The sequence below is a fragment of the Bidens hawaiensis genome, unplaced genomic scaffold (genome assembly GCF_021521415.1).
Source record: "Bidens hawaiensis isolate Kalapana, Puna unplaced genomic scaffold, B.hawaiensis_p1.1 tig00015194_1, whole genome shotgun sequence".
NCBI lineage: Eukaryota > Viridiplantae > Streptophyta > Magnoliopsida > Asterales > Asteraceae > Bidens > Bidens hawaiensis.
The window spans coordinates 341,460-363,815 of NW_027492349.1; the positions used below are offsets into that span (position 1 = coordinate 341,460).

The following is a 22,356-nucleotide window of genomic DNA, read 5'->3' on the forward strand; positions in this document are numbered from 1 at the left end:
TCAGTAACAACCACTTGTAACGGTAGCACCACAAAGGCGATGTCTAGACCAACCTCAACATAGTAACGATTTTCCGAATCAGATATTAAAACCTAAAACAATAAAAGTCTAGAAAATATAAAAGATGTTTACATTATTTACCACCTACCTTATTCACACTCACAAAACAACAGTCAGTTTATTCCAAGTAAACAAACAAACAAACAATCAAATAAATGATGTTTAATGATTTAATTACCTTCTCCCCATTTATCACTACTATATCAAACACCCTTTCATTCTTATTGACTCTAATAATAATAATAATAATAATAATAATAATAATAATAATAAATCAATCTCTCTCTCTACAGCCACGTATACATACAGATATATGTATCTATATCTACACCCAAATTCAAAACCCTAGACCACCTTCGATCCGAATCCCATGATCGGCATTACCAATCACCCGATCCCACCCATTTCAACCCCAATTAACAAACCCTTGCTGTCAATTGAATCAAAATCAAGAGATCATGTATAAAAACCAGCTGCAGGAGCTGGCGCAGAGGAGCTGCTTCAACCTGCCGTCGTATGTGAGCATCCGAGAAGGTCCGGATCACGCGCCGCGGTTCAAAGCCACGGTTAATTTTAACGGCGAGACGTATGAGTGCCCTAATTACTGCACCACGCTCCGGCAGGCGGAGCACTCGGCGGCTGAGGTCGCGTTGAATGCACTCGCTAGCCGTGGCCCGTCGAATTCGTTGGCTGCCAGGATATTGGTGAGTCTGTTTTCTAGGGTTTGACTATTGGTTAATATTTAGAGTCTGTTGTAGGTTAATTAATGTATAGAAGTTGTTAATTTCATAAGGGTAGTTTAGGGATTTAGGTAAGCGATTACGATACGGTACGGTATCTGGTTATTGTTGAAGATAGGATCTTGAATTTAATTCATTTTATTTTAGGATTAAATTATGAAAGATAACTTAATCAAGAAACAAGTAAGGTAATTTTGGTTTCACATTTCGTGTTTGGTTGATAATATCTGCGCTTGTCGATGCTGCGTAACTTGAATAGTTGAATGATAATATATGCATGAAATCAGCAACTTTGATTATTCTTTGTTATTCACGATAGATCGCTAAATGTACTAATGCAGTTTAATTAATGTATAGAAGTTGTATCATTCTAAGCAGTTAATGCGGAAAAATATCGGTAATCAGTCAAGGACCGATATTTGAGATACCGGTTATCGCGGTGAGATATCGGTAATTTTAGTATCATGTAAAGTTCATATATAGCAATTTAACGCTAATAATTCAGTATACTTTCTTGCCATTAACAAATTAACCTTTTGCAACTTGCAAAACACTAACAATCACAACAAGTAGGAACCGATTACGACTTAAAACACTAATATTGAACACAAAAAATTGATAATTAAGACTTAAAACACTTATATCGGGATTATCGGTGATATATTGGTCAAATATCGGTCCAATATCAGTGAAATATCGGTCGTTATCGCCGATATTATCGGTACCGATATTTTGACCGATATTTTAACCGATATTTACCAAGGGACCGATAACCAATTCACTGATATATCGGTGATATCGAGTTATCGACTGCATAGATATTATTATTGTTGTTTTTATTTTCAGTTTTTAGTAATTTTAATTTGTAAACATATTTATGGATTTAGATGTGAAAACAGTTAGGGTTTTCTAGGTTTGTAAAGTTTAACATATAGAAATAGGTGTTTTAATTCTTGCTTATTTAGTTTCTATTGCTGTTTAATTGATATATAGAACTTGTTATATAACTGCTGTTTTTTTTTCTTTCAATTTTTAGTGATGTAAATCTAATTTATGCATTTAGATGTAAAAACAGTTTGGGTTTTCGATGGTTTGTAAAGTTTAACATATAGAAATATGTGTTTTAATTCTTGCTTATTTAGTTTCTATTGAAGTTTAATTAACATTGAGAACGTGTTATACAATTGTTTTTTTTTTCAGTTTTTAGTAATTTTAATTTGTAAAGCTAATTTAGGGATTTAGATGTAAAAACAGTAAGTTAGGGTTTCATCAGGTGGACAAAATTTGGGAACTATGGAATTATCATGATGCTGTTTTGATATTAGGCAACTTAATGCTATATCTGGTTGTTGAAGATAAGATCCTGAGTGGTGCAGTAAATGAATTTCCTTTTATTTTAGGATTAAATTAGGAAAGTTAATCAAGTAACAAGTGAGGTAATTTTGATTTCACAGATCTTAGGGCAAGTTAATTGGAATGCAGGATATTGCTTCTGTTTTTCGTGCTTGAATGATGATATCTGCGGTTGTGGATGCTGCCTAACTTGAATGATTATATATGCATGAAATGAACATTTTTTTTTGTTATTCATGATAGATCACAATTAATTTACTAATGTGATTTTAGGGTAAGTTGATTGGAATGCAGGATATTGCTTATGTTTTCGTGCTTGAATGATAATATCTGCAGTTGTCAATGCTGCGGTGCTGCCTAACTTGAATGATAATTTATTATGCATGAAATGAGCAGCTTTGATTTTTCTTTGTTATTCACGATAGATCACTATTGATTTAGTAATGTGATCTGAAAGTAGCATGACAATTTTTTGTATATTCAGGATGAGACGGGGGTGTACAAGAACTTATTGCAAGAGGTTTCTCAAAGAGTAGGGGCGTCTTTACCAACGTATACAACTGTTCGGTCAGGGCTCGGCCATTTGCCCGTTTTCACGAGCACTGTGGAACTAGCTGGTTGTACGTTTACAGGTGAACCAGCCAAGAATAAGAAGCAAGCTGAAAAGAATGCAGCCATGTCAGCTTGGTCATCTTTGAAACTTTGTAAGCCACATTATATTGCGTTAAAGCTTATTGATTCTTGAAATTTATTCAAAACGAATAACCGGCTTTGTTCTGTTTTTAGTAACTCAACAAACAGAAAGTTGTTCGTTACAAAAAGGGATGCTTGAGGAACAGGAGCATGTGATTGTAGCTCGTGCGTTACAGAAGTTTAGGCTAAAGGCTAAAATGTCCAATATACCCTTTCCAATTCAGTTTTCGCCACCAAATCCAAAGCCGAATAATACACAATCATCACCATCCACAACATCAAAAATACTTCCTTTAATATGCCCTAAAACAACCAATAAAACATCTCAAAACAACATACCCTCAAACCAATTCAAAACCACCACTACAATAAATGAAAACGTTACTCGACCCCACAAGTTCCCTGCAGTCGGAGCTGCACCGTATATACCCGTTAGCCATTTCCGGGCTCATCACGGAATGGCACCGCCAGTCACCATACGCAATGCCATTCCTGTTTATGCTGCCCCACCACTTCCTCTTCCACATATGGGTATGCCACCGCCACAGTTCACAGGGATGCTGCCAACCATGTGCGGTGTAGCACCGCCAGTCACTGTAAGACAAACCTTGCCAGTTTATTCTGCTCCCACCATCCATAAACCCTCTGTGAAGCTGGTGCCCAGTGCTATAAAACCGACAGAAGAAAAAGGGCACATCGTCCACAATTCAAAGCCTACTATGAAGCCACCGCCAGTAACTGCCGCAAGCATAGTCAGCGGTTTGCCAACGCCATCACCATTGGAAGAGGGAGTCAAATTGGAAGATAAGTTGAAGGAGTTACAAGTTTGAGTTGAGGCGAGAAACGAGTGAAAATCAAGAAAGCAATTAATGTAGGTATTGACCGATCATGCGATGTCAATGGCGGGAAGAGAGGGCGAGGGAAGATGAACAAGTGCAGTGGTGAAATTGTTGTAATGACAAATGATTTTGTATCCATCAATCTTTTGGTTTCCATCTCTCTGTTTATGGTATGTAGAGACTTGTTGAATTATTATTAGAATATATATATGTAGTTTGTGAGTGTACATATCATTATCACCCCTTATATTTTACTTCATATATTTGAGTAACGCAATTATTATTTATTTAAATATAGAAACCAATGTGTATCGTTTTAAGTAAATATATAAAATAACTTGGTATAGATTCTTAAGTATATCATATCTCAAGTGAAACAATCACAATCAAATTTCATTTTTATATCTTTACCTTTTGTCAATAAAAGGTTTAAGTTGATCAAAACTCGTTAACAAATTCAATTCACATGTTAAATTAATACCAGACTTATGCTAACAAAATTTATCACAACCCATTCACCATGGAAGCCAACAAAAAGCGAAACAATGAGAGGTGATTCGTGTCGAGTTACATTATTAACACAAACATGAACCGACCCTAACTAAAAATATAATTACTTTTTAGTTAGCTTAGTGACGTGATTCATAGGAAAGAGTATATTCATGGCGTTGCACCTCCATTATGAAATTGTTCATCATCTTAAATATATAGAAAAAGAGAAAGTAAATTGCGGAGGCATGATTGGTACTCCTAACCATCATGTGCTAATTAATGTTCAGTTACTGATCAGTCTAGTTTATATGTTGATATTATCATCTAAGTTAAAGGATGAATTAAAGTGCGTTGTCATTGACTTATTGTCACTATACATGATATAAGTTTCTCTTAAGGATTAAAAAGCACCGGCTAGGTATCAGTATATCACACATTTATTTTTTCAAGATACATACTGTCGTCCATCAGTCCATGTATGATGTATATGTCAACAAATCCGAAACATAGGTAACTCAAAAAAAAAGATCATATATTCATATCGTATACCTCGTATGGTAAACATATTTACGGATGTTTTTGGTTCGTGAAAAATAATAACAAAAACCAAATATCCTATCTGGAAACATAGGTCCCGACCAGGAAGCCGGCTTGAATCCAATAGACCCTGACAGAAAAAAACAAAAACACAGAACAGATTGGTACAAGAAACAAAAAATCAAATCAGTGAGTGTTGAGTGAAGAACGAGGATTAGCAAATGTTTGTTGCTGTCTGACACCCAGAAGTCGTAACCTCTCTCTCTCTCTCTCAATCAAAGCCCTTGTTCATCTTATTCGATCGATCGAAGTGAAAAAAAAGGTTGATATTATTATTATTATTATCTATTAATCCAAGAAATGTGGACCATACCTTTGGGAATCTCAATCTCACCCAAATTGAACAAATTACCCTCTTTTTATCCTTCTAGGCTTCACCCTCAAATTCAATCTCCTCTCTCTCATCATATTTCCAGATATGGTACTCTCTCTCTCTCTCTCTCTATATATATATATACATACACACATATAGGTGTGTAATCTAATTGGGTTCTGTTTGGATTTTTAACAAGTGGATGTTATGGGTGTGGTTGAATTTTGCAAGATACTTTATGATTTGGGGTTAAGTTGAATTATAATAGCTATAGATTCATGTTGGGGTGTGTAGAGTCTGATCTTATAGGATTAAAAAACAAGATTTTTATTCCAAGAAAGAAAGAGCTACAACTTACCTTGATTTTGATGATGTTATTGTTAGATTGTTATCCCCCCATCTAGTCAAAATTAAGTAGGCCTGGCACGGGTCGGGTGGGTTCGGGTTGCCGGACAAAACGGGTCAATTCAAAAAGGGTTATTTTGGTTCGGGATGGAACGGGTTGGTTTAGAAACTGGTTTTCTTGAAATTATTACTGTACATTTCAGTTTTGCTTCTGAGTTCCGACTTTCTGGCTATGCGTGCGGTGCCGGTTTATGCGTGTTTAAATGTGCGTTATGCGTTCCGGTGCTGGTTATGCGTACCGGGGCCAAGAAACGTGGAGTAGCCCGGCCCTGGTACATGTTTAACCCAACGCTCGACATGTAACCGGCTTCGGTTTATGCGTGTTTAAATGCCAATTACGTGCATTCCAGTGACGCTTATGCGTACCGGGGGCAAGAAATATGGAGTAGCGGCCCTGGTACGTGTTTAAACCAGCGCTCGACATGCAACCAGCTTCGGTTTATGCATGCTTAAATGCCAGTTACGTGCATTCCAATGACGGCTATGCGTACCGGGGCCAAGAATTGCGGAGTAATGGCCCTGGTGCGTGCTTAAACCAGCGCTCGGCACGTAACCAGCTTCGGTTTATGCATGTTTAAATGCCAATTACATGCATTCCGGTGACTGTTATGTGTAGCGAGGCCAAGAAATATGGAGTAACCCAGCCCTGGTACGCGTTTAACCCGGTGCTTGACACATAACCGGTGTCGGTTACACATGTTTAAATGCCAGTTATGCGTACCAAAGCTGCGAAACGATGCCACGTAACGGGTGTAACCAGGCCCCCACTACGCGCTTAATCTAAAATATATTTGATGTAAAGCTCTTATTTTGTGTAGATTCCACAGGGATTTGCAAAGCGAGTCAATTGGTTGACATATTTCCAGTAATCTCGCCTGAAATTGTCGTTCGCAAGGCAAGAATCGAGGATTGTTGGGAAGTTGCAGAAACACATTGTAGCTCCTTCTTCCCTGAATATGCATTCCCACTAGACTTTGTTTTAAGGCTTGATAGACTGCTTGCACTTGTTTTCTGTTTATCAGTACCAAATGGTTGCAGAAGAACATGCCTGGTTGCTGTCACTGGTGCTTCAGAAGATGATGACACTTTCTTTATCGGTGACGAAGATCTTAAAATTGCTGGTTTTGGTGCCAAGATTAGTCTGAATAAAGGATATGTTGCCGGGATTTTGACTTTAGACACCGTGGCTGACTTTCTTCCTCGGAAAGGACCTCTTCGTCAGAGACGGTGAGAAATCTTGAAACTGAAAGTCAAATGGGTGACTTTTTAAGTCAAACTAATAATATGTGGTTTCATGTTTTCAGGACTGGTATTGCATACGTGTCAAATGTTGCGGTTAGAGAAAGCTTTAGACGAAAGGGGAAAGCTAAAAAGCTGATAGCAAAAGCCGAGGCTCAAGCCATCAGTTGGGGGTGTCGGTCCATTGCATTACATTGTGATTTAAACAATCCGGGTGCAACCAACTTGTACCGGAGCCAGGGTTTTAAGAGTATTAAAGTACCCGAAGGAGCCAAATGGCCCCAGCCCAGAACTGCGCCTGATATGCAGTTCAACTTTATGATGAAACTCCTCTATAAAAACCGAGCCAGTTGTTAGAATTATTTGGTGTACCGCTAATATTTTAGTAAAGGTGCAATCGAGTGAGTAAAGTATAGCAACTGTTGTATATCTTTATAATCTATAGTACTTGCTTGTTCATGTAAGATAAATGGAAATTTGTTTTCTTTTTTCCTTTCCTGATATGTTCAAAAAAATGTGCAGGTAAAGTTTTTGTAAGCTTGAGTTTGCTTCGGTTTGGTTTTCCGGCTCAGTTAATTCGGTTTTCTGCTCTTGAGACAATTTTGATCCGTTTTCATGATCCATTTACACCATAAAAATACATGAAAGGCGAACCCACGTCGACTCGAACCAATTTCAATATATTACCCAACACAATGTTTTGCAAAGCTTATTAATATGATGAGAAGTAAAACAATATAAATGACAATTAAAGTAATAAATGCATGCAACACTAATATTGCATTTTGTGACATCTTATTTTGATCATCTCATATCACATAATCAGGTAATAACTTTCAAAACACAATTACAAATGCCCCTTATTACAAAAATCGCCAAAATAGAGCTTCTATAAAGAAAGAAAGAAAAGTGGAGCTTGACTACTGTTGTACAAATTTCGCCGGTGCAGTAACATCCAGAGCTGAGAACTCGCTCACAGCTGAAAGCACGGCTAATCCAAGTTTTACTGCATCCTCATTACTCGAGGCCTACAATTTTCAACATATTTATTTACTTTTTTTTTCATATGCGGATAACTAGAAATAACTGATGGCATGACTTGTAATTTACCTCAATGTTGAGGGGCAAAACAGGGTCATGAAGCGAAAGCCTTAGAAGGAACCAACCGCCATAACCAGAAACCCGAATCCCTTCATGATTAACAGGAGCCTTTTGAAGCTTAGGATCTGATTCACTCTTACTTTCCAAATGTTTTAACACTGCTTCTCCGTAATCTCGGAAAGATCTGTAAAAAGTAAAAACACTATTTAAATATTTTCAAATATCTGGGTATGCGGTCATTATGCAAATGTAAATTATTAAACAGGCATACCCTCCTTTGAGATCCGGATGATTTTGATCTATTTTTAATCTAAGCTCAACTGCAACACCTGGTTCTTGTAGTTCATCAACCAGATCAGTCAAAACTTTGCTACCGCCAGTTTGACCCGAAGCTCTAGCGGATGCAAGTTTGTTTAATAGTTTGACCTGCAAACAAATTTCACTATCAGTTAACATTTGACAAAAGGTACACGCATTTTTTTTATCTAAAACAAAGAATACATACCATGAGATATGCACCATCATCAAGCCAGTGATTCTCCTTGAGTGCTCCATGGCCACTGGTCTCAATAGCCAAATGTGACTCCTCACCAACAGAGTTCTGTGAAAGAAGCCACGTCACCATGAAAATAACTGATTTAAGCATGTTTTAAGATTATTGTTGTTTTAATGAAATCATTAACTGCTGTATGTTGCGTTTACCAGACGGATAGCTTCATCAATGACATTTTTATACCCTCGTTTGAACCGATGGTGTTTCCCTCCTGCAAGAATTTGGAAAGTATCATCAAATCTAATTTGATCAATAAACAATATCATGAACAATCAGACATCACACTTGAAGAATCAATTCTCTTACCTGGTTTTTTCTCAATGAACGTTGTAAGGCCATCTGAAGTAACACTGTCCGTGACAATAGTTGTTCCGGGGTGCTATTGAAAGCAAAGAAAACCTTTAATTAAACTTAAATTCAAGAAAAGCAAACTATATTATGAAACAGTTAAAGAAACTCACTTCTTCTAAAACAATAGCAGACATTAAAGCAATCAGACGATTCCGATTAAACTCGCGACCAGTGGAATCCACAGCAGCAGATCTGATTTGATTTCAGACACCATCATTGACAAAATCACAAAAATGCCCAAGAATTTCTGAATAAAGAAATACTTGAATGTGTAGAAGATTGATCACCTATCAACATCTGTGTCAAAGATAATCCCTAAATCAGCCTTGTTATCAAGCACCACTTGTGTGATTGCCTTCATTGCTGCCTTGTCCTCAGGGTTAGGAATATGATTGGGAAATAAACCTAAAAATTGATGAAAGTAACTTGAGTTAATCGGATGCGAAAACCTAAATAGTTTGGAATCAGTTAGTTAGTTAGTTAATTAACTACCATCTGGTTCTAGAAATTGACTGCCAGAAGTAACCGCACCTAATGGCTCCAGCACTTTTCCCTGTAAAAATAAATAAATAAAATTAAACAAAAAAAGTGTGTTCCTAAACTGACACATAAGTGATGTTTTAATATATATATATATATATATATATATATATAAAGAGAAGAAAAACTTACAGCAAAAAAGCCACCAGCTCCATTGCCAGCATCCACAACTATATGAAATCCTTCCAATGGCTTTTCTGGTAACTCGAAGCAGATAACAAATTTATAATGACAAAACTGCCCCTTGAAATTTAATAAAATAACTAGCATGTGGTACCTATGTTTCCGGAAGCTTTGCGAACGGCTGTTACAAGGTCAGATGCATACACACTCATGTAGTCAACTTTACTGATAGATGAAGAAGCTTTCTTTTCTGCCTCTTTTAAAGATTCAGGTGTAAAGCTATCGTATATGTTTGCAGCACGCTCTAAAATGTCTTTAATGTCAGCTTTCCCTAGCCCTCCCGCATTAGTAAAGAACTTAAATCCGTTTCTATTATAAGGAAGATGGCTTGCTATCAAATAAATAAATAATAATAAATAAATATACATATGAAAAAGGTGCATAACAATATTCTTTCTAGATTATATAATACTCAGTTCCATATACTTTACCTGTTATCATGATAGCTCCATCAACTGGACATAAAATGTCTTCATTTTTGGTCAATGTACTATTAAACATTGCTGGTGTAGATGCCAATCTATACACAAAAACATATATTATTAAGAGAATATATTATATAATCATCATCATCATCATCATCATCATCGTACTCAGTATATCCCACCAATAGCAATGCTATGGTAGGGTCTGAGGAGGGTAAGATGTAGACAGCCTTACCTCTATCCCTGCTTCCGGTGAGACCCCCGGCTCGATAGTAGTTTTGCATCAAGCCTTGGACATAAGGCACATAGCACTCAATCATCGGGACACCGGCTGATTGGTGCATGTGCCCTTGTCTTTCGGCTATCAACGCCACCACATGATGCCTGATTAACCTTCCGCCACTTTTAACGTTATTATATAATCATTATCATTAATTTAACAGCTACATTACCCGTATTGCACAACATCAAAATTTGCACCAGCAATTCCCCGAGAGGCTGCATCCTGAAAACATTAGGTCAAGCTTTTAGAAAAACCAACAAAAAAACCTCATCTATACATATATTAGGGTTTTATACCTGCAACTTTTGTGCAGAAATCCGAGAATCATGACCAATAGAAATTTTGAGATGTTTAGACGAATCAGCTTTTTTCTTATCTAAAAGCCATGCAGCAAAGGCAGCTGCAATCGTTTGTGTCACGTGCTCTGTGAGATTAACAGGTTCTCCAGCAACACCATCAACAGCAACACCACGAATATCACTGCATTAAGTTATAATGTGTGTCAAATTAAATTGCTTAAACATAAAATAAACTTTCTGTCTACAATTTACCTGCCATTTTGAAGTTTGAGAAAATCTACTTTCCCAAGTGATGGTACAGCAGTGGCAGATGAGGAAGCTACAGAGAAGTATATTAGAAACCAAACTTTTGGTTAAAAAAATAATAGATGAAACACACATGAAAACATTAATAACTCATCACAAAATAATGTGCATACATATAAAAGAAACGCCATCTTACACTAATTGGTGTTTAAATCTTTATATCTTATTTTACTCATATTTTCCTACCAAGAAGTATAAGTATAGCCATTATATGAACAGACCATTGCAGTAAACAACTCTTTGTCTAATGTTTGACACATTATGCAATTGCATGGCCGACATCCCCTTCCATGTCAGCTTCCTTCCTTGAAAGAGAAGCAAATTGTTTTTAAATTGAGCACATTGGTCCCTTCGATATAGGGATCCAAACTGCCTATTTTGTTGGCAGTATTGTGCACTTGGTAAATTTTGAACAATTTTCCCCATCATTTCTGCATAATAGAAGATTTGGAGTTTTATCAGATTTTATATTATAAAGTAAAAGCCAAATTCCGTTAAGTGGTTATGTTTAGTGCGTTATTATTTCACAAATTACATTGCTTTATCAAGTTTAACTTTTAAGATGTCACAATGTCCATTGTTCTCTTGACTTTGGACCATAGTTTAATCTGAAAGAAAGTTTAAATTCAAATCATGAATTGTTGCGCCATGAGGCAAAGTTCAAGATCTAATGCAAGTCTTACAAGCTTGGAACACAACAAGTCCGTTAGCCATGAACAAGTGAGCAACTACTGTTTAAGAAAAAACTTTGCGTGCTTTCTCAAACAGCTTACAATAGTTGATAACTACAAACTTATAGTAAGATCGAGAAAGACTTGTTAAAAGAGAATATCTTAGGAGATAAAATGAAAACAAAGGAAGAACAGAATGGAAAATAACTATACAGACCAAGAGAAACCACTGCTCGCATAATGATACTTTATAACAAGGGTTTACACAAATGCAACCTTAAAGACAATCAAAATCAAGATAAACATTATCTTGCATCAGCTCTGCATTCTTCATCTAAGCTATCACTCGTCTTTCCCTAATTCATCATATATTAAAACACCAATGATAATCCAATCCAATGATGTGAGATTAAGAGTCATGGTGTGAGTGTTTACTGATTAATACACAAAACAATGAATTCAAACAGGCTCGATTCAGCCCTAAAAGAATCATTCGCAGAGCATATCTTGAATTCATTGCTGCTGCTGCAGCTGCTGCCGGTCGACCGATGCCGGACCTGCTGCGCCAGGAATTGCTGCATTAAGAAGTTGAACTTATCACCGTCTTTGTTGGTGGGGACAGAGTTTGACTTGCAATCTGCTATCTCTACCTCTACTGCCTCTTTAGTATCCCACATCTCTATGTCTCTTGTTCATTCCGGTTATCACAACCTGGTGGTGGAACTGAGATTGATTATGTGATCGGCGGCTTGGTGTTCGTGTTGAAAGGATAATCAGTTGAAACATTTTCACAATCTAATGGACAAATTCAGAAAAATCTTTCAACCAATCATCACGTCAGCACGAACACCGTACCGCACAATTGATCTCAGTTCCACCACCACAATGTGATCACCAGAATGAACAAGAGATGTTGACAAGTCTGCGTAACGCTTAAGAAACAGTAGAGTTAGCAGATTACAAACCAAATTCTGTCTGTCTCCACCAACAAAGACAACGGTGATACGCTCGACTTCATAACACCACGCAGCAGATCCGGCACTGGTCTACCAGCAGCAATGAAGTCAAGATATGCTCTCTTTTAGGGCTGAAACGAGCGGACGAAAAGCAAGTCGAGATTAATCCAATATATGTATATAGTGTGTGGCTACATTAATTCATTAAACTATAACTATATATCTAACCGACTAACCGTAACGTTTGTAGTCTATTTGAAATCCATCCAAGTGAAGTAACTCTGATTGAGTTATAAACTAACCTAATTTCCTGAATACGAATAATATCTATGTATCTATACATAATTGTAATTGTGTACTAAACAACTAGTTATCAATCAATCAATCAATCAAACCTTAACGTTTTGTATTTCAATTAACTAACTAACTAACTTACAAGTGAAGTCGTTAATTCCAATGGCCGACCTACAAACGGTAAGCAGATAAACATATACATAATATACATGTATGTATGTGTGTGTATATATATATATATATAGAGAGAGAGAGAGAGAGATAAGTCACTAACCTGCCATTAATTGATTAATTAATTAATAATCGCAGCAGCAGCAGAAGAAGTTGTTTGTGTTGTGTGTTCGTTCGTAAATTAAGTGACGGAAAAAAATGGCGGAGAAGCTGATGATGATGACAGAGCGATCCAAAACCAGCGTGCTGTGCACGTGCGTCGTTACCTACCCGTTTGTTCTGGCCTCCGTAAGTTATCGCCTATCGGTCTCGACTAGGGTCGTAAACGAATCGAACGATTGGTCATTTGTTTAGAAAAATAATGTGTTTACGAATGATTAATGAATACTTACTTACCGAATAAGATTTTATGTTCGTGTTCGTTCATTAAGGAAATGAATGTTTTCACAAACACAAATAAAATCGGCGGAGCCTATAGATTAAAACCGATGTATTCATCAATGTGAATAATGAAAACATGTAAATGAATCGAACGAAAACGAACACTAATCGAACAAATATTTATGTTCACGTTCGTTTATTTAAAAAATGAACGGTTGTGTTCGTTTGTGTTCGTTTATGCTCGTTTGTTTAAAATCTAGACGAACAAAGATAAACGTTCATACATGAAAATATATGGACAAATGTAAATGAACAGAAACAAACATAAATGAAAACACTTAAATGAACACGAATTAACGAATATAAAACCTTTAAATAGATTACTCACCCAAATAATATTAATTATTTTCTAATAATACATAAATAAACAGACATTAACGAACATAAGTAAACGAACATTGGCGAACGTTCATGAACATAAATGAATGAACGGAACATGTGTTCATGTTCGTTCGTTTAATTAAATGAACACAATTTTTTTAGTCATGTCCGTTCATTAAATAAACGAACATAACCGAACTTCTCGTCGAACGGTTCATGAATGTTCGGTTCGTTTACAGGCCAAGTCTCAACCCGACCGGGCCCGATTCTTATTCATATGGACGCAAGTATAGAATATGCTACACTTTATGGTTTGTTGGTTGGTTGTTGTGAAGGGGCTTTAAAGTCAAGTTAAAACGTCACATCACATTAAACGTTAAAGTCTTACTTCTTTAACACCGTGTTGTGGTTTAAAGATCCTAAAAGCCCCACCACCCCTTTAGCAATTTGGGCCATAATGTGTTGAAAATTTTCCCTTGCAGCATGATAATGGCTTGAAGTCCTTCCATCACCACCCCCGCACGGTATGCGAGGCTTAAAGCCCATGCTACATAAGCTTTTGAAAGCTTCGTTCACGTCCACAGCATGAGTTCTAAGGGTGCAAGCCGCAAGGCGTGGGGAGTGGGAAATCTTGGATGATGTGGCAAATCTAAGAACACCATGAACGGTTCGATTTTCCTCATTTTTCTTTTCTACTTTATCTTGCATGTCATGTTAGTATCATATCAACTTTTTTTTTTTTCATTTTTTTCCTCGTTTCATTCTGTCCCCCTCCCCCCAAAAAAAACATGGCCTCGTCTGAATTTTTCCTAGATTTCCTGTTTTGATTTATTCTTAAAGTACAAAAAAACTAATTATTTTTAATCTCACCTAATTATATTTCACAACAATTTGTGTATCCACTAATCAATATATGTATAAACTTAGTAGCTGATAAATGCATTCATCCACTAATAAAATGGTTCACAATAATTATAAAATTCGATGCTTCTGGATTAAAAAACTAAAGTTAAAATTAATAACAATGGAGTCGATATTACCCTTTAATATGTTTAGCCATCCAACTCTACTTAGATTCAAGTTTATAATGTGGAAAAGAAAACATTAAAAATTAACTTTGTTGAGATCGAGATCTAGATCTATAGGTTCGTTGATAGATAATATAAACTCTCCACACGGTAGTTTTATGTTAGACTGATGATTTGTCGGTTGGGAAACATCATCATGTGGTTGGATAGATCAAGACGTTAATGTGGTTGGAGAGATTAAGACGTTAAGTTTCTTGCCGGTAATAAATCAGGGGAGAAATGTTGGTCTTACTTGGGAGAAATGACGGGGTTTTAATTTTATTTTATGATTGAGTGGTGGGGTCGGGCATGCCTTTGTTTTTCGGGCATATGTGATGTATTGTGCTTGGTGGTTGTTTTGCTGCCGTTATTAGTATGTTGCTTGTAACGATAGTTATTTATATAATAAAGTTTGGTTTGATCTTTCAAAGGAAAAAAAACGCTTTTAAGTACACATCATTTCCATCCTGTCCAAAATTTACACTTTTTTTGTTTTTGGGTTATGGTACACACTAAAGAGTAAAGAGGGAAAAAGATCAAAAATTTGTCTTTATCTTACATACAAGGTGCATGGTTTTTAAAAGAGGGCATATGAAACCAGAAGCCCCATGAGCTAGTGTCTAGTACTATGCCTTTTTGCATGTATCTTGATTCTTTTGTACTAAGATTCACGTTCCTTTCACCATTTTCTATTTTATCATTAACTAAAAATTATATTTTTTAAAATTTATCTTACTCACATTTTTATCTTACTCATAGACACTTATTGTATTATGTTTTCTCGTTTTTATACACTTATATATGGAAAGCTACTACACACTGGCGGACCTTTAATGGGTCAAAGCGGGTCGTGGCCTCATCACGTTTTTTGTTCGTTAGTGTATTTTTCTTGAAAAAATCAAAAATATATATACATGTATTGAGTTCGGCCCATCCAAGTTATTTGAGTATGGCCCATCCATATTATTTGAGTCCGGGCCAACCTTGAATTCTTTTTAAAAAAATAAAGTTTGTCTAAAGCCAATAAACGTAAAGATAAAAAAAGGCTAAGAAATAAAGCTCCATAAGCCCAAATAAATTTTACCAAACAAACCGAACATCAAGCCTAAAACTAACCCTACCATCTGATTGATGTTCGAACACAACAACAAACGGAGTATCCATTGTGCACTAGCAGCTGTGTGACTTACTGACTTGTGATGTTTGGCACAGAAGTCGGAATAGAAGCTGGGAAACGAGTAGGTGAATTGGTGAATTAGTTTGGGTGTGAAATCGATTATATGTTCAAGATCCGCCACTGCTACTACATGCCTACAATAGCGATTTTCAAAAATATATAGGTGGGTTAAATAAGTAGTGGATGAGATGCAATGATTTTTTTAGTAGCTTTCTCAAGAATTTAAATACGATGAAGGAGTTAGATGGGATTTGAATGTTGTTATGCTCATTGCAATGTAATCTTCACACATAGGGCTGTCACTTTTACCCGAAACCCGAAACCTGACCCGAAAAAACCCACACCCGAATTAACCCAACCCGAAGAACCCGAACCCGATAAAAGACTAACCCAAACCCGAACCAAAGTAATTTGGGTTGGTTCTCGGGTTTGATTTATAAGTTTCGGGTTAACCCGAAAAACCCGAATAAACTTTTAGTTTTAAAATTAAATATATTTTTAGGTATAATAAGCTAAGTCTTAGCCACTAAAGTTATCATAATCTAGCTCTAATTGACTGTTGTCATTTTAACTTATTTATTATTAATTTATGTTTTTTGTTTATTACTAATAGCAACCGAAATCGAACAACCAAATCACGTCTGATTGAATACGATTAAGACGCGATCTAGTTTTACTCTTCTATTGAATTGTATTATCAAGTTATGTTGGTTTGTTATTTGATTATTTATGTTATAAGCAAAAAAGTATTTGTTGTTTTAATTTTAGCATTGTAGTTTTTAAATTTTTTTTGTTTTTGTGTTTTTTTTCTTTTGTTTGTTTGTTTTCTAGGACACTCGAAACCCGATTAACCCAACCCGAAAAAACCCAAACCCGAAAAACCCGTGAGAGATTTGGGTTGGGTTTCGGGTCAAGATTTAAAACTTTGAAATCCGAGGAACCCGACCCGAAAAACCCGAAACCCGAAAAACAAACCCGAAAAACACCCCTATTCACACAATCCTTTCTTTATCAAACTAGGAAACAAAAACACCCAACAAAACAAGAACATTTTAGGTACAAAACAAAACCACTAATGTAACATTTGATTTGTTGAAATATAATTACATCTTTTTCTCTTTATCTTTGCTTTTTTTTTAAATAATAACTTAAACCATAATTACTCTTCCACCCGTTATTTTAAACCAATGACCCTCACGACTATAATTTTTTAGGGCTGTCAATTTCTGACACGACCCGAAACCCAACACGAAATAATATAGGTTTTGGGTCGACTGACACGACCCGTTTTCTTAAATAGGTCAACCCGAACCCGACCCATCTAAAAAATGGGTCAACCCGACCCCGACCCGTCAAAAAATTGGTTGACCTGTTAACTCGTTAAAAAATTTTATAGAAGTTAATATTTTGATTTTAGAGATAAGAAGTGTTAAATTTTAAAGTTAAATACTTTGATTTATAATTTTTCATATATCTATTAATTTTTATAAATTAAATTAATTACTTTTTAAATATTTTTGTCCACTCTTCACTTCCATTATTTATATTTTATTAGTCTTAACCATCTATTCTCTTATTATCTCCACTCGTTTATTCTTATCTTAAGCAAAATATGTAAACCTAAGTTTGTTAATTGAAAATGAGAGATAATTTGACAAAAACAATTAGATCTATCACAAAATTGTTAAAATGCTTTATATGAATAAGAGTAATTGATTGTCTAAGTTAATATTAAGCCACTAGATATTAATCATATTCGTAAATGAACGTAAAATGGGTTGACCCGAAACACAACCCGAACACGACACGAATTTAAATGGGTCGACACGACCCGACACAAATAAATATATGGGTTGGGTTAGGGTTGAAGAATCTCGACCCGCCAACCCAAAACCTATTAACCCGATAACCCGCCAACCCGACACGATTGACACCCCTATAATTTTTCACTAAACATCTTTTTAAAAAATTACGCTATCGCTGATCTAATGTCTTAAATTCATTAGTCATCAGTCCTAGGCTGCTGCCCTATCCCTATGTGTGTAATTGAGTCTCAAAATGGACCAGTCAACAGTCCAACAATTTGACCCAGTCAACTAAGTAACTAACTAAGGCCCAAGCCCATCAGATGGCCCACCATGTTTTTCAAGTACCTTTCCATGCTTTTGCTAACCGATCGCATGAATTTCACTTTTGCGTGAAGTCAGGAACAGTAGAACTTGTTTTTTTTTGTGCTAACTTTGTGTTTAATATTTAATAATAGTGAAAGACGTGGTCTCTTGGATGAAAAAGTATGTACCATGTGATGCTTAAAATAAACTTTGAAAAGGCGTTTGATACCATAAACATAGATTTTTTGGACTTCAACAAATGGATTATCCCATTCGGTGGAGGTTATGGATCTGGGGAATTTTATCCCTGGCTCGTTCGTTGGTATTAGTTAATGGTTCACCAAATTTGGAATTCGATATCCAAAGAGGGTTTAGGCAAGGAGATCCACTTTCTCCTTTCCTAATTTGCAAAGCTTGCTCATCCGATTTCTTTCGTGGCATTAAACTACCCCCATAAAGGGCGACTATCTCGCACTTATAATACGTGATGGTGTTATAACTATAGGCGAGTGCGTCGAAGTCCAATTTCTTAACCTTCAAAGGATTCTTAGATGTTTCTACTTATCTTTAGCTTTGAGAGTGAACTTCTTCAAAAGAAAGTTGTATGGCACTAAAGTTGACTCGAGTAACGCCCACATCATGGCATGCATTCTTTTCTTTTTCTTCTTTTTTTTTTCTTTTTGGAACAACAAATTTCATTAAACAAACACTAGCAAGAAGCTAGAAACTGAACAAACCACAACACGAATTACAAACAAAATTACATATTTTCATACAAGAATTTGAAGGTCGGCCGATTTTTTATCCAAATACACCATGAAGGGCATTCTTAGATGTCAAGCTGTTATCTGTCAGAGCTAACATAAATCTTGATAAGAGGGGGAGGTAAACATCACAAGTAGCAATTGTGGTAATGTGATGGGCGTGTTGAAGAATGATAAATTAATATTTAATAACAAGGCGGTTTCGGTTTTAAGAATGGTTAAAGAAACCAAGGCAACGTCATTTTTATAGATGAAGAGGTAGGTCCCAGCAGAGCCCAGTTGGACCCGCAAGACTCACCTTGAAGAGGGACGTCTGCGCAAAGACCAACTGGTTCCGCAGGACCCACCATGCTCAGAGAGATGAAGACCTTACGCGCATACGCCAGCTGTTCCCGCAGGAAAAGCCTCCCAATGGTGAAGTACCCCGCCTGTTCCCGCAGCTGCGGATACAAGCCATCAGCGGAGGCTACCCGCACTAATAGTAAGGCTACACGCACAAGGCACTAACTCTCAATAATTCAGTAATGTCACCTGAAGAAGGAATGAGCAAGGCGGGAATACTCCCGCCCAAATGAGCCAGTCCGTACGCTTCTGGATGATCTTTTGTACTATACCTGCCAAGGTATGGACAAAATAGACAAGATCTGACCAAAGCAGCCCATCACAGGGTGACAGCTCACTGACAACAGTACGACGAGGAGCACGCTCTAGTACAAAATGTCACTATCAGCCGCTGCCTACTCACCAACCCTCATCGTGGCACGTACATAGCCTGCAGTTGGTGGAAAATGAATAGTACACAGCCGGCCATGTCACTATCAGCCGCTGCCTACCCACCAACCACCAGCACGGCACGTGCGTAGCCCACAGTTGGTAGAAAAGGAATATTATACAGCTGGCTGTACCTGCTTGGAAACCTACATTCGGCTATAAATACTTCAACACCTTGGAACGGTATCATATACTATCTTATACCATCACATATCTTATCTGCTCTAGTTATTTCTCTTAATATACATTTATATTCAGAGCAATCTAGTCTGATTCTCACGCCGGAGGGTGGTCACAATGAGGTACCCCCCCCTTCTCAGTGACGAGCTCACGGTGTCTGTTTTGCAGGTCATCAGAAGAATAACCATCTTTGCCGGACCTAACCCTCGTGGGAAACATCTACTTGACCCTAAGATTATCCGTAATCTGCCGGGGTAACTTAGTGTTTCTTCATTGGCGCCATCCGTGCATAAAAGCTAGAACTAATTCTTTCAGTTTTTTCAAAACCTCTGGAAAGATGGTTAAGGTTACTCCGGTGCCAAGGCCAGCGAGTGACCAAGAAACCCCGGTAACCACAACCCCAGCTACTGGGGGGAACACCGGCGAGTACACAATTTTTACGAACACTACCCCGGTTACCCAAGCCGGGGCAAGTGCAGTAAACAATCCTTCACTGGGATTCACCGATACCCAGTTGGAGAGACAACAGACGAGGCTCCCCCGCCAAACACTTGATCAAGTTAAAGCGTGGGCGGAAGCACGTCAGAAGGAATTCCAAGCTGAGTTGGATGAACGCTTACGTTCACTCCAACAGGCTGACGAATTCGGAAGCACTCGACAACAGCTCAACATGAGCAATGAGTGCGAGTACTTGGATGATGATTGGGAGGAGTCCGACAGTGACGCAAACCCTCGTCATAGGGCAAAAGGGAAGCGCAAGGAAACAGACTTCCAACCAAGAAGGAATTTTGGAGAAACCTTCAAACCAAGGAACGCGGGGGGAAACCCACGTGACTTCTCCAAAACCTTTAGACCAACTGTTGCAAATGCGGGAACGTCCAAGTTTGCAAGGGACATTGCGGAAGCAATCGCCCCGAAGAGTGCCAAACAGATGTCCAACATCGGCACTTATTATGGTATATCCGACCCAGATGATCACTTGAACAGATTCATAGCGGGGGCAACCGTCAGTAACTGGACGGAACCCACGTGGTGTTATATGTTCCAGATGACGCTGGTTGGAGCGGCCAGGGCGTGGTTTGATCGTTTACCGGTCCGCCACATCTATGATTGGGCGGACTTCCAACACAAGTTCAGCCAGCACTTCAGCCAACAGAGGAAATATACTGAAGAGCAGTGGACGATCCTCAACTGCGTTAGAGAAGAGGATGAATCTTTACTAGACTTCATCACTCGCTTCAACTCAAAAAAACTGAGTCTGGGCACCATAAGCGAAGGTCTTGTTCGCGCCGCTTTCATCTAGGGCGCCGAATACCCAGAGCTTATCCGCACGTTGACGGGTAAAGACGGCATACCATCCACATGGGATGCCATCATGACGGCGGCCAAGCGCTTTGCCGAAACGGAGAAGCAACTGGGTAGGGATCTTCCCCAGAGTACAAACCTCTGCACGCAGAGGACTAGAGAAAACAACGTCCGGACCGCCCGACAAAACAAAAAGAGGAAGCTAGGTATTTGGCAGTCAAGGGTAAACTTTGACACCTCATCCAGCTCTCGCCCTCTAGTAGGCGGAAGGGATAACACGCACCCATCAAGCCGAAACCCCCGGTGGACGCCACTCACCAAAAACGTCACGGAGATATTTGCCACCGAAAAACTCCCATGGCCAAAAGCTCCAATGGTCCGGCAGCGACATAACGCGGATCAGAGCAAATCCTGTGACTTCCACGGGACAAAGGGTCACACCACTGAGGAGTGTATATCCTTGAGGGATATTGTTGAAACATTGGTCAAGGATGGAAAACTTACACACCTTGTGGCATCAATCAAGAATGGAGAGAAGAATGATAACCGATACAAAAGCAACGGACGAAAGCCCGTTGACATCAGCATCCACATGGTTCATAGTAACGTCAGAGGAAGAAAAAGACGAACGACAGAACCATGCGCGTGGAAGGAAGCTGAGGTGCGCTTCCCGCGAGTGCCAGGAGGACCCAGCAAAGAAGGCCCTATCGTCATCAAAAGCCAGCTGGGGCACTACATCACTTCCCGCACTCTTGCTGACAACGGCGCCTCGTCAACGGTTATGTACAGGCAGTTCTTCGACAAGCTAGACGACGAAGACAAGGAACGCCTGGAAACGGTCTACGCCTCGATGGAAGGGTTCGACGGCAGCACAAACACCCCCTGGGTATCCTATCTTTCCCCGTCATTCTCACAGACGGGAAACACTCCCGCACAGAAGACGTGGACTTTGTCGTAATGAGGAAGCCACACCACACATACGACATTCTCTTCGGGAGAGACGGGATGGCAAGATTCAATGCCGTGGTATCTTCAGTCCACGGCATGATGGGATGGCCAACAGCTGAGGGTGTAGCGATGATCACCGGTATTCCCCGGGTATGCATCGCATCTGTCTCATCAAAACCCAAACCAAAAATGGCTAAACCAACCATCACCGAATCAGAAGAATGAGCCTTCAATGGCAAATACCCTGACCAGGCTGTTACCATTGGCCCAACAGTTACTGATCCTACGCGCACCTTACTCGAACGCTTACTACAGAAAAACGCTGACATCTTCGCGTGGACACCAGCTGACATGACTGGTGTACCTCGAAGTAAGGCAGAGCATAAGCTCAAGTGTGACCCTGCTTT

The 22,356-nt window shown here is 38.2% G+C and overlaps 3 protein-coding genes across 3 annotated transcripts; 2 read left to right on the top strand and 1 right to left on the bottom strand.

The window, feature by feature from the left end:
* Nucleotides 1-428: 428 nt before the first annotated feature.
* On the top strand, nt 429-3,815 carry LOC143548529 (double-stranded RNA-binding protein 2-like). The gene is made up of 3 exons (XM_077039660.1): nt 429-764; nt 2,638-2,857; nt 2,940-3,815. Exons 1-3 carry the CDS (start codon nt 519-521, stop codon nt 3,674-3,676), a joined length of 1,203 nt encoding a protein of 400 aa, XP_076895775.1. The 5' UTR covers nt 429-518; the 3' UTR covers nt 3,677-3,815.
* A 1,764-nt stretch (nt 3,816-5,579) lies between these two features.
* Nucleotides 5,580-7,123, top strand: LOC143548546 (GCN5-related N-acetyltransferase 4, chloroplastic-like). Its single transcript, XM_077039671.1, has 5 exons — nt 5,580-5,764; nt 5,843-5,889; nt 6,311-6,427; nt 6,515-6,719; nt 6,797-7,123. The coding sequence occupies exons 1-5, from the start codon at nt 5,580-5,582 to the stop codon at nt 7,086-7,088; spliced, it is 846 nt and encodes a 281-aa protein (XP_076895786.1). The 3' UTR covers nt 7,089-7,123.
* A 350-nt stretch (nt 7,124-7,473) lies between these two features.
* On the bottom strand, nt 7,474-13,000 carry LOC143548530 (uncharacterized). Its single transcript, XM_077039661.1, has 17 exons — nt 12,968-13,000; nt 10,994-11,203; nt 10,719-10,785; nt 10,464-10,647; nt 10,337-10,389; nt 9,891-9,979; nt 9,554-9,790; nt 9,409-9,473; nt 9,229-9,289; nt 9,024-9,141; nt 8,847-8,928; nt 8,692-8,764; nt 8,535-8,596; nt 8,338-8,433; nt 8,104-8,258; nt 7,842-8,016; nt 7,474-7,759 (listed from the first exon to the last, which is right to left on the bottom strand). The coding sequence occupies exons 1-17, from the start codon at nt 12,972-12,974 to the stop codon at nt 7,652-7,654; spliced, it is 1,842 nt and encodes a 613-aa protein (XP_076895776.1). The 5' UTR covers nt 12,975-13,000; the 3' UTR covers nt 7,474-7,651.
* Nucleotides 13,001-22,356: the final 9,356 nt, after the last annotated feature.